Source organism: Stylophora pistillata, chromosome 8 (genome assembly GCF_964205215.1).
Source record: "Stylophora pistillata chromosome 8, jaStyPist1.2, whole genome shotgun sequence".
In the NCBI taxonomy this organism is placed as follows: domain Eukaryota; kingdom Metazoa; phylum Cnidaria; class Anthozoa; order Scleractinia; family Pocilloporidae; genus Stylophora; species Stylophora pistillata.
This window is the reverse complement of record NC_142526.1, coordinates 30,860,237-30,876,714: the sequence shown is the minus strand read 5'-3', so window position 1 is coordinate 30,876,714 and position 16,478 is coordinate 30,860,237. Positions and strand designations below refer to the sequence as shown.

General features: G+C 37.5%; 1 protein-coding gene across 3 annotated transcripts; it reads left to right on the top strand.

Moving 5' to 3' along the window:
- Positions 1–167: 167 nt before the first annotated feature.
- Positions 168–16,440, top strand: LOC111322540 (putative 3',5'-cyclic phosphodiesterase pde-5). 3 transcript variants are annotated; one of them, XM_088730122.1, is made up of 28 exons: positions 168–375; positions 944–1,109; positions 2,967–3,119; positions 3,575–3,603; positions 4,008–4,119; positions 4,495–4,544; positions 4,915–4,946; positions 5,076–5,175; positions 5,672–5,705; positions 6,340–6,399; positions 6,936–6,994; positions 7,362–7,412; positions 7,768–7,826; positions 8,210–8,261; positions 8,392–8,534; positions 9,222–9,383; positions 9,625–9,680; positions 10,128–10,186; positions 10,608–10,750; positions 11,186–11,275; positions 12,184–12,334; positions 12,848–13,003; positions 13,664–13,836; positions 13,949–14,060; positions 14,187–14,267; positions 14,765–14,819; positions 15,079–15,167; positions 15,644–16,440. In XM_088730122.1, exons 1-27 carry the CDS (start codon positions 310–312, stop codon positions 15,126–15,128), a joined length of 2,454 nt encoding a protein of 817 aa, XP_088586248.1. In that variant the 5' UTR covers positions 168–309; the 3' UTR covers positions 15,129–15,167; positions 15,644–16,440. The 3 variants fall into 3 exon arrangements, with proteins under 3 accessions (XP_088586248.1, XP_088586249.1, XP_088586250.1); XM_088730124.1 differs by lacking the exon at positions 14,765–14,819 and having other exon boundaries at positions 221–375; XM_088730123.1 differs by lacking the exons at positions 14,765–14,819; positions 15,079–15,167; positions 15,644–16,440 and adding an exon at positions 14,466–14,723.
- The last annotated feature ends 38 nt before the right edge of the window (positions 16,441–16,478 follow it).

Sequence of the window (16,478 nt, the reverse complement as noted above, 5' to 3'; positions counted from 1 at the left end):
AAAACAAAGCAAAACAAAAATATTCACAATTTTTTTTTCTAGGCTGGCGAAAATAATGAAAGTCCGAAATTGGTTACGATCTTTTAAACCGAGTTTCGAACCGCATTGGCATAACTGTAGGTTTGTCTGAAGAGCAAGCATTATTAACTTCCAATTTACCGATCAGTTAAAAATGTTAATGAAACGTACGAAAGAATAAGGAAACTTACATGCAAGCATGCTAAAAACGCTAAAGACCATGAAAACCAATTAAGCTTTGAAAGAATAATTGTAGGGTTAACAAACTCGGGATTCTCTGTTGTGAGTTATATGACACACTACGAATTAAGATTTCCGAAAGTAATCAGGACCGGACATCAGAAGTGCTTTCATACGGTGAGTTACGAATCTGACATATAAATTATTTAGGATATTTTATTCAAAATCATATGACAAGTTATTACGTTCGAGAGAGGTACAATTTACACAACTGTGAGTTTTTGGATACGTTTCCAATGCAATTTCTTCAGCCGAAATGAGTAACGCAAAAATTAATCAGCGCTCACTCACCAGTCTGCCCAAAACGAACCTCGACAGAATTCCATTTTACTATTTTGAAAAAAAAAATTGGTCGAGAACTCAAATAGTCTTAATTCGCCTCTAGTTTCTTTTATTTTTTAGCTTTTCTTTCAATCGGGAAAAAGACTTAGCTCTGTTATTTCAGGATTTTGCAGCATTCGAAATTAATCAGACAACGGCGCAGCACCTTTTTTTTTTCAGTTTGCATCATCTCTCGGTGGTTTTATACCGGAAATATCAGACCGCATTGGGAGAATGAACGCGCGCGCGCACGCAGTAGCCTAAATTTCAGACAGATGACGATCCACGCGACGTAAACAGAGGACAGTGGCGGGAATGGCTTTGGAACGCATTTTAGTTGAAGTGTCTTTTTATCATTTCCCAGCAAATTTTCAAGCTTGGCAGGAAAATGTCGTCGCCTACAAAGCAAGTTAGTGTTCGAAGGCTGCCGCCGCTTCCGAATCAGCTAGGTCAGAGGAACATAAGAGAAGCTATCAACTCGAATAATGAAAATCACGCCAGAAGCAGTATTAAAGCAAAATCTTCTGGAGGTAAACCCGAGCAAGATTTATTCTTTAAATCTTTTTTGGCTATTCCCAATATTAAGCTGGGAATATTTTTCTACAGTTCCTAATTTTGCTTGTATTAGAGCTTGGAGTTTTTGTTCATTACTTGTTATTGCACGATAACCACTCTGTTTGTATAAATACATAGATGAAAGTACTCCAAAAGACACCAAAGCCGTCGCCTAAGCCTTACTTTTTATGATAATTGTATTTTAAATCGACTCTCTCCTGGCGGTGAGGTCTTAATATTCGTCTTTTCTGACGCATAATCCTCGTAAGCGCTAATAGGTTTAAAGGATATAGCGCGGCTTACTTCCGAATAATGCGTTCAGTGCTTCCTGCATACAGAATGTCGAGTCGAGCTCAATAATTTCGGATGAAATATGACCTGATGATAATGGCAGGAACTTTCTAACATTATCTTTGAAGCCCCCGACTGAATTTAAGCTTTTTAGAATACTGCTGGTCAGATGACTAGAAATTAAACCATTCTATGTAAACATTAACCGCTAAGCGCGCGTTTAGACATTTTGCTCTGTGTGAAGTTTCTCAGTTTGGATGTGAACAATTAACGATTTTTAGTTTATATTTATAATTATGGTTTTGGGTTTTTTCCGATGCTTTTACTGTTTTCTTTGGCTGCAAGCTTATTCATGTCTTTTCGTGGAAGCGTTATTTCTTTCTATTAACAGGGAAATGCGGACCAGAGTGTGAATGCAAATCAATTTTTTTTTCTTCAACTCGAATATGCGACAAATTAACCAAAGGAACGGTTTCACTATTTGTGATCAATTCAATTTTCTTATATCTAAAACTAATACGCCAAAAAGAGGAGAAAACATCATTTACGATCGCTTAAGGTTGTTATCTTTTTTTTAACAGCGAAGAAGAATTTTATTTGCTATGGCTGTTGTCTTGGGTCGCTAGGAGCTGTCCATCGAGAATAAGCTTAATTAAGGCATATATTCATTTAGAACCAGACTTATTCGTAGCGACAGAATCATTCATTATTTATAAAATACGTATCAGCACGAGCACTAAATCTTTTAAACCTCTCATGAAATACAATAAAACCCACCGCAGTGAGATTGCGATAAAGAAATGTTATAATGAAATACACCAGGTGACCCTAAGATTGAAATTGACATTTTAGTACGGAAAGATGTCAACGTATTATTCATGTATTTCGGAAAGCTTTTTGAAGCCCTGTGTCGAAAAACTTTATTATCATACCAAAGCGTGTTTTTTCTTTTCTTTTTTTTCATTAGTTTTGTCATTTTTAGTTTTTATTTGCGCCCTTAATAAGGAAGATAGCATAAAAATGTTTTATTACCAACCAAGTTTTAGGCTAAATGCGTGCATTTTAAATTCAGTCTTTAAATCTTTTCCCCTTTTTTTTATCTATTTGTTTAGCTACTTATCTAGTTTTCATCACCAATCAATTTTCATATCAAAAAGGGTGCTTTTGTTTAAATATTTGTCTTGCTTTTTAATATCCACGTTTTCGTTTATTTTCGTTGAGTGATTCAGTTTATTTACCGGGTTTCTGCTCGTTCGGTTGCCATCTTCAAACTATTCACATTTTTAGTTTGGATTTTTGCGTAATTTCCTTGCAGGATTAGAAATCACCTTTACCCTTTACAGCAAAAAATAAACAAAACAATAAGAAATTCCCAGTTTGAATCCTTTTGGTTTCTCTTGGCGAGAACAACAGCTAAATTCTAAATTTATTTCTATTTATTGGTTATATATATAATACAATTACAGTTATTTCTGACACTTTTTGACCTTTTATTATTACACATAATTGCACTAATTCAGAATTTACTTTTCTGACATTAGTTCTCTCAGAGATGCGAGTTAAAGAGTACCTATTGGCCAACCCACAAGTGTTGGAGGATTTCATCATGGCAGATATAAGCCAAGAGCAGCTAGAAAGATGGCTGATCAGAAAGACACAATCTGTAGAACATATTAAAGAGGACGGTGGTGCTGGTATGGCAGTTTTATTAGATGGCCATCAGCAAAACATGTGAATTTAAACCGGGTTTAACCGGATAAAATTCGAAAACGAAGCACTGAAAAAAGGAATTTCCATAAGTTTTAAAAAGTCACTAACTTGTATTTTCAATGCGATGAATTTCAAGTCTAACAAACATCGATTAAGCAGCTTCCATGAAGAAACCAATTTTAAACCGTGTTTAACAAAACAGATTTTAAGCATTGGTACGAACGGGGCACAAGTCTTCTATCATTGTTACGTTATAATTGTGCTCTTTCAAATCCCTTCTAAGGCCTTTTCTATAAAGATCTTAGGTCTTTAAACTAAATTGTTTTCGCTCTTTGTTGTGAATCAAATTTAAAGTCTTGTTCGATACTCTCCTTTAGAGTTTTGAAGAATTAAAAATTGTGTAATTTGTCTTCGATATGTTTCTTCTCCATTTTCCTAGGTGTGAGATCATCTCTCTCCAAATGGAAGGTACGGTAGGAACGTTGATTATGTATACATACGCAAATCATTGGCGGATCCGAACCTTAAGCTAAGGGGGGCCCAGTTTTGGTTGTGTGTGTACACCTGCACCTGCTGGATTCAGTTCTTCCTTCTGAGTTTATATTTTTACCAAAATAAAGGGGGGGGGCTCAATAACAACAACAACAACTTTATTTTTTCACCCCAAAATATACAAGAGAGAAAAATTTATAATAATAGTACAGACAATGATAGGGGCGCTGGCTGCCCGAAATAACCTTAGAGTTAAAAATGCCAGGCCTCTCCTAGATCCGCCACTGCTAATAAATTGAATCGTCATCTGTTCATTTGATTGTACGAAAACTCTAATTAATGATACATTTATGGTTTTTTTTGTGTGTGTGTGGGGATAGTTTTGCGTTCATACCGACAAGCGAAAAATGCTCCAGCAACTGACGAAAGACATCAATCAACAGCCGAAAAAAGTCAGAGTTATGCACGAGCTCGTCAAAAGCGTAGCTGCAGGTGCGTAAGAATTTTTTGTGTTTGTCTTGCGATGATCTGAAACTATTTTCCTTTAATTTCGCATTTCCTTTGCTTTATTGGAGAGGAAAGCTATATCTAGGTAATCATAAGTTTTAATAGTGATACTTCTCGGTCAACGATAGGCAATTTTACTCATAATTATGCACAGTTTCTAATGTTGCTGGAACTTAAGAAGTCTCGCACAACTTCTGCGAGAATCCGCAGAGAAAACAGGAACAAATTCATCATAAAATAGAGAAAACAAGGAATTGATAAAAGTCTTTATAATTACATCTGGGTGCAGGAATGATTTAAGGATAATAATATCAAATAAACCCTATGTCCATCAATAATTGTCAGTTTTATGTTTCCTAGCCACCCATGCAAATGTACATTCACTATACCTGGTGGACAAGAATGGAAGGGTAAACTTTCATCGATCTTACATTCAAAAATCTTACCTAGTCATGTTCATCAACTGTATAATCTTGATTAGAAATTCATTGCGAACACTGATTGGTTCGGAGCCGGTGAGCGCAAAAGGCAAGAATTTAATTTTCTGCTGTTGTCTACCTTCAATCGTTTACTCGATAAGTTTAGAACTGAAGACATTTTAGAGTTTTTTTCTCTAATTTGCTGAAAGATACTGGCTATATCCTCGTTCACGTTTGCAGTAAATCTGTAGATATTACTTTTATTACAAATTACTTTGAACTGAAGCAAATAAAACTTATCGTGTTTCTTTTCTGTATTAATGAGATGAACACCATGTCTTATGTTCTTTCAATCTCGCAGGACATTTATCTGTATTCAGAGAACAAGCCGAGGTAAAGCAAAGACATTGTTGGCTCAAGTGTGTTTGTGCGATTCAAATTTATGTGCGACCAGCCTTGTACTCTCTTCAACTGTAAATCTGATTTTTGTTTGATTCTTTTCTTTTTTTTTTTTTTTTGCAGATCCCGGTCTCTTTGTCGTCAGACAATCGGATGTGGTGGCACAATTGCAGCTTATGTCGCTGAGACAGGACAAAGGCTTTACGTTAAAGATATTCTCGGGGTAAACCTTTCATCGAAGTTTGTTGACTTAACGTCATGAAGTCGTGGCTCTCTTATGCACCATATCTTTCAAGCGCGCTGTACAAGAACTCTGTTCTAATCTTTTCTACACTCCCCTTAAATTGTGGCTTTTCGCTAGCTAACGACTTCTCCATTTCACAACTTGGCTAAGACTTACTAAATCGAGAAAGTGTTACCTAACCCAGCCAGCTCCACGTGAGGTAATGACGTATTTAGCCTCAATGTCAATAATATTTTTTCTTATTGTTGGAGGTGTTTTTGTTATTTCTCTTCACTCAGACGTTTGTGGTCTGAATCCGTTCTGGAAAAAGCAACAAACCAAAGCAAAAAGCGATAACGATTCGTTAAATCTAGAAATAAGTTCATTATACACGGTGAACCAGCACACTGAACACCTTGTGATTTAAGATTGGCTAATTTGAGTACAATCAGACATTAGTTCTTAATAAAAGTTATTATCGATTATTTTGTCATAGGACGAGAGATTTCCCAAAGGAATTGGCATTGAAGGTAAGCTTGCACACATTTTCTTTTAGAGTGATTTCCATATTGAGTGTCGAAAGAAATTCGCGATTGGTTTAGAAAACTCGAGCTACTCTCTCAGCCAATCAGATGCAAAACTAAAAAAAAAAGCGTCTTAATTATGTTCGTTTTGACGCTCAATCCAGATGCTCTACATAACTAAAGTGAGACGCTGCTAAACGCCCGACGCAGCAGAATACTTAGACGAAAAATTAGGATTCCTCGATCAAGCGTAATCTTTTGTTGTAGCAAAAATTTCTCTCCTCTAATTAATACAATCTAAACTCCTTTCGACGACGGCAGGAGTATGATAAAACTAAAGTAAACGTAATTAATAGGAGCGAAGAGAATCGTAGACAGATTTTTTTTGAATAGCTGTTTCTGAAAGTTTTTGGTTCACGGAAGAAATAGAAAACGTCGCTGCTTTGCCGTTCTCGCAATCTGCCTTTGCGTCGGGAAAATCTTCAAGAAATTATTTCGTATAAGCTGCAATACGTCGGGTGCCATTTATGAGTGTACTTTTGTACAAATGATTGAGTTCTCTGCGCGTAATCATTCCCGCTATGCAGAAATGACTGTAATAACTGACAGTCACTTGGAAATGTGCCTCTTTGTGTTTCAGACAGCACAGCCCAGTCTGTATTGTGTCAGCCTATCGTGCAAGCCGATGGAACTATAGTTGGTATGAAAAAAAATTTTTTTTTTTTTTATCTAATAATTCCAAAACTTTGTACCATTTGATGCAAAACACAAATAAAATCTTCAAGCTCCGGCTGTTCAAATGGTGGATAACACTGTATCCACTGGAAAAGTCTTTAATGATGGACAACGCCGTACGATTTTTTAACAATTGTCCACCGGATACCTTTGTCCGCCTTTAAAACGAACTTGCCCAAGAGTTAAAAAATAGGCACCAAATCTGTCTCTTAAAAATATCAATAATTTTGAAGTTAGTACATGTAAGGGATACGAGTTAGGGGAATATTTTATCAAAAAAATATCTGGAACTCAGTATGGTACTTATAGATGAGGTGGTAATTTAAAGATGGATTTTTGTGCAAAAGTAGTCATCAAATACTTTAGGTTTACAAATCCTATCATTAAAACTCAGCTTGCTCCATGGGAAGGAAAGAAATTGAGAGTTCATTTTGGTGGAATCACTCTTAAGCATGACATATTTTTGTGACAGACAGCGCGGTATTCTGGTTTTTATTCCAGGTATTGTGGAATTGGTTAAAAAACTCGGCAACCCATCATTTGAACGGGAGGACGAGGAGGTAAGCGATATAACTGACATATCTTGTGGCATTTTGCCAATCGAGTGAAGAAAATGGAAAGAACTGAAAATCACGGATAAACCAGTTTCCCACCGCACATTATTACGGTTAGGGAAATGTTCTCTTGCTATCTCCTCAGGGGTAAGTTACATTTAGACTCGCTCTAGTTTTCTTGCACATAAACTTCACCGCACTAGCGAGAGAAATTAGGTGGATACAAACTACCTGCACGGGAGGAAATATTCTTCACATCACGCTTATTATAAGCGCATCAATGACAAAAAAATCATGGAGAGCGAGAACCTGTTACAGCTCCAATCTGAACCATCTTGTTTATTTGTTTATTTTTGTTTGTTTGCCCTTTTAGATCGTCAACAGTTATCTTGCTTGGGGTAGTATAGCCATTCATCATGCCGAGGTAAGTAATAGTAACAGCTTTCTGCGTCTGGGGCGAAGGACGAGGTGGAGAAGAGAAACACGGGGAACTGGGTTGAGTAACAGGGCACGGCCCGCCCTTCTTCCCTCCAAAGATTCTCCTGGGTTACCGTTTTCTAGCTAAATTATGAATAATTTTCGTCAATAACATAGACCAGCCATGCAAAACTGAGTCATATTAAGATTTTGTGCGGCTTCTCTGTTGATGTTACTGTTTTCAGAGCTCTTTGGTTTTGTGAAATATGTAAAATGCAAAAAGCTTAACGTATTAGTCGTAAAGCTTACAGACGCTGCTTCTAAAAATCTACCAATAATTTTTCGTTTGTTATCCCCTCTAGATTTCTAAACAAATGCAAAGGCAAAAAGATCTAAACAGTTTCCTGCTGAATGTTGTAAGGTAAGAGTCTAAAAGAAAGTATTTATGATACAAAATGTCTGATATTCACGAAATGATACTGAAAAACTTCACAAGAATTTTATCACTGAAGATCACTTTATGAGAATCTAGGCCCGTCGTGTGATCATGCGATGTCATTTGTAGGTCGACGAGATACCACGAGCCCTCAACTAGCACAAGTTCATGAAATTCAATTCAAGAAGAACGAGATTTTGGGTTTTGTGTATTAATCACTCATGGTAACTTTCCTGGAACGTTTACGAAAATATTTTACCTTAAAGAGATCGGCAAAAGAAGATCTAAAGTCGCCCCTTTAATTAAAAGCAAATATCCTTTCACAAGGTATTTACTAATGTGTGACGTTTGACTATTTTATCTTTCAGATCTATTTTTGACGAAGTCAATACTATGGATGTGGTAATCGAAAAAATTATGGTTAGTGTATAATAGAGAGATCTTCCGAAAGCCACTTGCTTTCCGCCCCTATAAGGACCGAGAAAGAAAGAGCGCATTCCATTTCCTTTAGTCTTATGTCTTTTGTAACTGCTGTTTCTATCACATGCAGGCTTTTGCCAAGAGTTTGGTAAATGCTGATCGCTGTGCACTCTTCATGGTGGACTCCAAATCAAATGAGTTGTACGCCAATCTGTTTGACGATGGAGACGAGGATGGTTCTGGATACAAATTTAGAAACGGAGCAGAAATAAGGTATAAAAACAAACTGAGGAAAATTAATGAGACAAAAAGAGACGGAAAAAGAATCCTGAAAGCTTTTTTTTTTTAATGTAACTTCTTTTATTCTAGTGCACCTTTGAGAATCTTTTCATAAGTTCGCTATCATGCATGTACCCGTCAAAATATTATTTACTCCATTCATTTGTAATCACTGAGATTCCCTGACAGAGAACAAATTTTTTTTTAATTTGTTCGCTGCTAATTGTAGACTTAGTTGGTAGTAGCGCCATCAATATCTACGAATCCAATGTTTGAATAAAACGGGTAAATTTCTAAAGAAAATGTGATGCTCTGTTGGTGAGGAAGTATAACAAGATAATTTGGTTTTATCAACTGAGTTGATAATGGGAATTACATTTGCCACCGTAAATAGTGTCTAACACTTCATAAGAGCTAAATAACCTGGGTTTGACTTGGTGTGAATAGCGAAGCGCAAAAAAAGAGAGAGGTTTGGGTCGAGTCACGACTAGACCTAAACCTCCCTTGACTTTTCACTCCTTAGCTTTTATGGCTCCGTTTACTATCGTGCTTCGTCTTTTACCTGGACTATTCTACGGTTTGAATCCTGTTGAAGCTCGAGTTCAGGCTTAATTGCAGTTCAGCTGTGAGTATAATCTCTTCGCTAATCTTTTATGCTTGTTTTCAAATTCAATTTTCTAGATTTCCTATCAATAAAGGCATCGCCGGCTTCGTTGCTAGTACATCAGAAACCCTGAACATCAGCGACCCGTACCGTGATACGAGATTCAATCGAGAAGTGGACATGAAGACGGGCTACATAACAAAGTCCATTCTGTGTGTTCCTGTTAGTTGCAAAGGAAGGCAAGAAAGTCTTAACTTGGTCGTTTTTGGGAGTAAATACAAATCTAAAAGCCTCAAACTAGAGAAGAGTTGGAACAAGACTTAATTACTACCATAAGCAGAAAAGGAGATCCAAAAGAAATCCCATCCCCTGATTTTCTAATCCCATGTATCCCGAAGAGAGGCGAATGTAGCGTAAGTTGGTGCAATAACTTCCTGCAAAAGTTTAGTATCTTATTCAATTGTTTTCTTCTTTCCATAGTGTCATTGGTGTCGTCCAGATGGTAAATAATAGAAAAGGATTTTTCTCAAATGAAGGTAAATTAAATTGTGTGCTTACCTATTAGGGAAAACAGCTTGGCTCTAAAAAACTAAAACTTACACAGTACGAAGGATATCGCAGACAAGCAAATAAAGTCTAATTGTTGTGATTATATGACACATACAGCACTGCGCGCTTTTATTAAAGAGCATATAAAGATTCCCTCGTAAAGGCAGTGCGTTAATGCACACGACTCTACCTACGGACCTGCAACATGAACAAGGGAAGAATGCCTATTTACTGAGAAAGAGCAGGCAGGCCACGCTAGAATTTATTTGGCTCTCGCCCATGCTTACAGACCGTGTTGCGCTTCGTCCGTTTATCATGACCTCAAGGCAAACGATTTTACAGCCGGTCCTCCCTCACAGTTACATGTACAAAATTATTGTCTCCTCCTTCTTTCACGAATATAGAGTCCATCTTTATCTGTGATTTGTATTTAGATGCGCACGCATTTGAATTGTTTGCTGGTTATTGTGGGTTGGCTCTGCATTACAGTCAGGTGAGTCGTATTGACTTTCATTTTTTCATTGTATCCCATCTCTGAACTGACTGGATCCGATCTAAGAGCTTACCCGGCGGGGAGAACTGTTTTTGGCCTAGCTTACCTTGCCTTGACCTCAGTAAAACTACTTAGTTTCATTGTAATTGACTGAGTAAGTGTCCCACTTAGCAAAACAACACAATGATCCTGGCAGCAGAGGCAGGGCTCGTTCTTAGAACTGTCGATCTGGATTCCAACTCTACTCCACCGGCGGTAACTACCCCCTTTAGCCCCCTTTGCCCCTCCCAAGAGTTTTCAAGTTTCCCCATCAGTTCTCCTGAAAGTTCAGACTGGAGAGGGGCGCCAATTAGAGCCATTGGGTTCACGTCTACTGCAAACTTCCCCACATCAACAAAAACATTTTACTTGTTGATACCAGATGTATAGTGAGCTGTTCAAAGGGCAACAGAAGCACCAAGTGGCATTGGAAGTTCTTACATATCACTGCTGTGTATCAGCGAGAGAAACTGAACTATGGCTGGCCTCCGCGACCTCCTACAATTTGCCAAATGATTTTTATAGGTACTTCGACAAATAATTTCTTGTCTTTAGTTGATAAATGCTAACAGCTATGGTTAGTTTTGAATGACTCAATGATACCTTTTTTAAAAAATAAGGCATAGTGTGAAATAACCTAAACACTTTTCGCATATCTTACTCTTCTCTCTTGACTGTCTTTTTTTTTTTGTGATTTCGTAGATATTTTTGAGTACATATTTAGCATTTCCTCTAGATTTAAGACATTCTCTTACCAGAGTTTTTCATTACATCTCTCTAACAACTGAATCCCTCTCGCAACCTCCTCAGCAAACAGAAATAAAAATGCCCTTCACGCCACTCGGGATAAAGACCCAAAGACTGATGTGTAAGAAACTGCGGTGTAGATAACGCACGCAAAGAGGAGTCTCTTTCTTTCGCAGCTGAAACAGACATTTACCTTTCTTCTTCCTCTTTCAGCTATGAATTCAACATATATCAAAGGGATGACGAATTAACAAACTATTTTATTCTTATGACCAACGACTTCTTCCAGGAGTGTAAAGTCAGGTAACAAACTAACGAAGTACGGGTGTACTCTGTAGGCTCAGTAAAGATTACGAGTGAGATTTTAGGGTGTATTATAGGAGCAGAAAGCTGTATTTTTATGTAAAGTGTAACCAGGTCTAACCAATATAATAAAGGGGATAAGTTTCTAGAGAAACTGAGGTGCTGGGTCAATAGGGGGAATAAAAAGATAATTTGGTTTTATCAAATTAGTCGTTAATGTAAAAATTATGTAACGTGTACTTCCCGTATCGTGTTCCTCGAATTTTTTTTTGGACAAAGTTCTCGTCTTAGGACTTTTACCTCGAGACTTCCCGAAAACTCCAGAACCAGTAGTTACCTAAAAGCAACAGGAAAATGATTACCTAAAGAACACTGCCGGTATCAAAGCTATCATGATCAGTCCTATCCTTTCCTGGCCTTCGTGATCAAAGCCCTCCGTGTGCATGTATACAAATGTCTAAATGGACTCATAAATCACGAATTGACTTTAGTAACACATCAACATCTATATAATTATAACACTAGAAATAAAGTCAATCTTAGACTCCCTGTGTTAAAAGGAATTGGGGAAAACAAAGATTTGCTTATCACGCTGTAAATGATTTTAATTCTCTCAGCGAGATAATACGAGACTCTGCCAATGTAAATATTTTTAAACGACAGGTTTGTAATTTTTAATTTAAGTGTTTATAAATTTTATACTCACAGTCTTCCCAGATATAATTTATTAGTTCTTAATCTTAATTTTCGAGGTCCTTTTCGAAAACCACATGCATGTACGTGAAAAAGTTTCCTCAATAAAGATTATTATTATTATTATTATTATTATTATTATTATATTTAAAACTGACTCAGGCTAGCAATTTGCTTTCTAGATTTGTATATAATGATTCCAGCTATCTTTCTAGACTTGATATGGAGACACTCATTCGTTTTACCTTGACTGTGAGAAAAGGTTACCGTACTGTGGCATACCACAACTGGGGGCATGCATTTGCTGTAGCTCACAGCATGTGCGTTATCATGAAAATGGCCTCCGAGGTGTTTACTTGGGAAGAGGTATTTTGTTTTATAATTATAAGTTTTGTGGAGGTTACAAGTTTGTCTTTTTTGTAAGTTCTTATTAAAATTTTTTTATTTTCCTTCGTTCATGAGACATCTGATCTGTCTGCTGACCCGAATGTGAGTTAACGATGACAATAAATATATCTTATTAACAAAGCGCGAGGGCCTTACTGGAAGAATATCGGCCTGAGGTCTTTACAGTTCGGACCTCGCTGCGCTCGGTCTTTACAAAAAAGACCGAGGGCCGATATTCTTCCAGTACGGTCCCGAGCAAGCTTGGTTAATAAGAGATTTATTATACGACTGAAGTTCAAAGGGACACAGGTGCGGTATCGTTCGGGACCATTCGGGACAGTGCCCGGTCCAATACTTAGAGAATACTGGACCGGCAATAGAGCATTTTGATTAGTTGATTTTAGTTATTGGCCCTCTGACTGCCCGAGCCGTGTAATAAAAAGTAATAAAATGAATGGAAAGTGATAACTGTTACATCTCATTTCATCCCAGAAAATCGCTTTGTATCTTGCGAGTATTTTACACGACATCGATCATCGTGGATACAACAACGCCTTTATGATCAAAAACAAATCCCCGCTGAGTCATCTCTACTCAACCTCAACCTTGGAAAGGCATCATTTTAAACAAGGAGTCTTCATCTTAGAGGTGAGCGAAATTTCAGTTCCCTTTGATGAATATTGCCAGGGCAAAGAGCTGTTATCCATTCGAACAAACAACTGATGCTGGTATTGGTTTTAGGTGGTTGCAAGACAAAATATTGGGGAAAAAAGTGGGTATTATTTCTAACTCTAAACATATTTCATTCGGAGATTCGTTTGGCTAGTGATTGGCGCACTCTGTTTGGAAGGTCAGGGTTTGAACCTTTGTCAGAGTTTGCGTCAGAGTTCGTGGGTTCTTCAACAAGAAACTTTAAACTCATTTTATCTCCCCACAACCAGGAGAAGCTGTCGAGTAAACCCAAACAAATTCCCAGACTAGTATCGAGTTTAGTAAGGGGGATCGGGATATAACTGGTGCTTCGTGCTACTGGAATCGAGCTTTGATGCCACTGCGATTGAATTGCAACCGCATACACACCTAACCTCTTTGGATAATCGCATACTAATTCAGTGCAAGTTTCCAAACAGAAATTTGTTACCCAGTCAACTTGATAATGTATTGCACCATCATACAGATAATGCTGAGCTTAAGCTTATCTTTTGTCCAGCCAAAATCTAAGTCATCTGAGCTGTTTATATCCATGGTATGGTAATTTTATTGCGTAGTGTCACTTTTAAATCTCACAAATCTTAATTCTATCGACAGACAGACGGTCATAATGTTTTAAACGCACTCTCCACGAAGCAGTACAAGTATACGTTGGAACTTATGGAAGACGCGATCTTGGCAACGGACTTAATGCTGTTTTTCGATAACAGAGCAAAACTCGACGACATTATCAAGAATGGGAAATTCTCTTGGAGTATACCAGATCACAAGTATTGTTGCTAATTATGGAAAATTATATCTTATTTATTTGTACGTGGTGTTTTTTTTTGAAAAGCATTGTGCTCTTATCTTCATGTACGCTTACACTGACTGTCATTTCAGGCGGCTTGTTCGAAGGCTGTTGATGACCGCGTGTGACTTGTGTACCTCTGCCAAACCATGGTACATTCACATCACGTCAGTCAAGAAAGTGTTTGAAGAATTCTATCTGCAAGTGAGTTTCTTTGCAAACCAGTTCTGTTTGTAATCAGAGCCCACGATTGCTTGCCTGAGGTTATAAAATAGGTAGAATTGCTGGCTAGATCTGGAAGTTAAAGTATTAAATGCATTTTCTCGACAGGGAGATGAAGAAAAGCTCATGGGTCTGACTCCTGTGCCAATGATGGATCGAGCAAGGATGAGCGAACTTCCTGAAAATCAGGTAGGTTTTTGTGAACCATAAAAGCTGTATTCATTTAGTATATTAGGACAAGTAACATCCTTTTTCTGGTTCAGGCATTGTGGTAGACTTTTTTCAAATCCATCGAACAGAACAAATGAATAAAAATTTGAATTATCATTTCTAAAATTGTAATAATTGGCGTCACGTTGAAACCATTTCTATGGTTACCTCATTTAGGGTGAAAACAGTGGCTTGGCTTGGCTTGGTGAGGGTGTTAAATGATTCTCCTTGGTCAATACGATGGTAAAAGAGTGGTAAATTAATTTGAAGTTAATGACAAGCACCTGGGGAGAAGCATGTTCCTCCCGCACTCTTTTAAATGAGTCCAAGCGGGGGGGCTTTGGGATTTTCGGTTTTGCGGTTTTGACCGCTTTTTGGATCGGTTTTTCGGTGTTTGGGCCAAAAAGGTTCGGTTTTTCGGTTTTGATGTTCAGAGCGGTTTGCGAATTTTACGTGTTTTTGCATTCGGTTTTCAGTTTTCACAAAAACTCTGTTGCAGTTTTCGGTTTTTCCTTTTTGACCCCTTTAAAGGTGAGGATGCAGCGATTTTATCAGGTTTGCATGCGGTTTTCGGTTTTGCTGCCTTTTTTCGTGGGTTTTTCGGTTTTGGAGGTTTTTTCTCCGGTTTTGCGGTTTCCCAGAGGCCCCAATGCCCCCTCGTCCAACCAAGAGCATCCTGAGAAAATCTGGGATTGAATTGCCACTTTTATTTACATTCGGTGGACTAAGGAGGCTAAAATATAGTTCACCTCAAACTTCTTCTTCATCATTTATTTCTTTAATTGGACAGGTCTCATTTCTCAAAGGCATCGTCAAACCCTGTTATTCAACGCTTATTAGTGTCCTTCCAATGATGGAATCGATAATGGCCACTATTGAGTAAGTCGGAAAATTTGGCACCGGTGTATTGCCCACACCTGCCTGAGACATTTGCAAATAGATTGTGCGTTTTTCTATTTATTTGTTCGTCTATTCGTCGGTGCAACTGCTCATGTGCTCATCCGATCGTCTGTTATAAAGTTCGTCTGTTTGTCTGACCATCTGTTAGTCTGTTCTTCTGTTCGTGTCTTTGTCGGTTCGTTTGATCATCTCTTCGTGTGTTCGTGTGTTCGTGTGTTCGTGTGTTCGTGTGTTCCTCTTTTTCTCTGTTCCTCTTTTCCTCTGCTCCTCTGCTCCTCTGCTCCTCTGCTCCTCTGCTCCTCTGTTCCTCTGTTCCTCTGTTCCTCTCTTCTCCGTTTCTCTGTTCCTCTGTTCCTCTGTTCCTCTGTTCGCCTGTTCGTTGTTTTTCGTTTGACAATCATTTATAATTAAGCGTGACTTTTGTACTTTATATGAGATATTGTTCTCTTTTCCAGTTTAAATTTGACCTCATGGGAAAATCGTATAATACAAAAACAGATGCAGCCGCTTAGTCCCGGAGGACTTCAAGTGCCTGATGGAACAGACTTGAGGGAGTCTGCGTCTTTTTTTGATTATTAATTATTAATTTATTTCTGGCACTTTTCATATCATAATTATTTGTTGATAAAATACCAACAAAATATCAGAGAGAAGATTTGAGGCTTTTCATGGTTCTTGTTTTGTTTTCGTCTTATCATTTGATTTTTTTTTAACTCATGCTCAATTACCGATGTACTTTGTAAATGTTGGAGTTATTTAGCAATCTTACAACTGTTATATATTTGATAATATTAGCTTTTCATGACACCTTCTGTTGTTTTTCTATATTTGTTCTTAACAAGTTATCCTAAGTTCATTCAGTTGCACTTCAAATAACTTAACTTTTCTATTTTGATTTCCTTCCTGAAAACGACTCCAAGGTTTCAATTTCGCTATCTGCTAGATTATTTGACGAATCCTAAAAACCATGGTAAAATTGCAAAGAAGGCGTTACAATAATCTGAATCATTTTTCAGACGAAAGACAATATTCGACAGGTCTGAACAGAAATTACGCAAAATTTTATATTCATATTACATTAAGCTCGACGAATTCAATTTATCTTGATGAAAAATGAAAAATGGATTAAGCAAGCATCTTTAGTACAACTGACATGATCCACGAAGGAAATGTCCTTTTTTTATAAACCGTTGTAAATAAACTTAGTTTTGTTGTGCCAAACGGGGAAAATAAAACCAAATTTTGAAACAAAGCAGTTGCATTGAAGAAAGTTTTATTGATCGCAGAGTT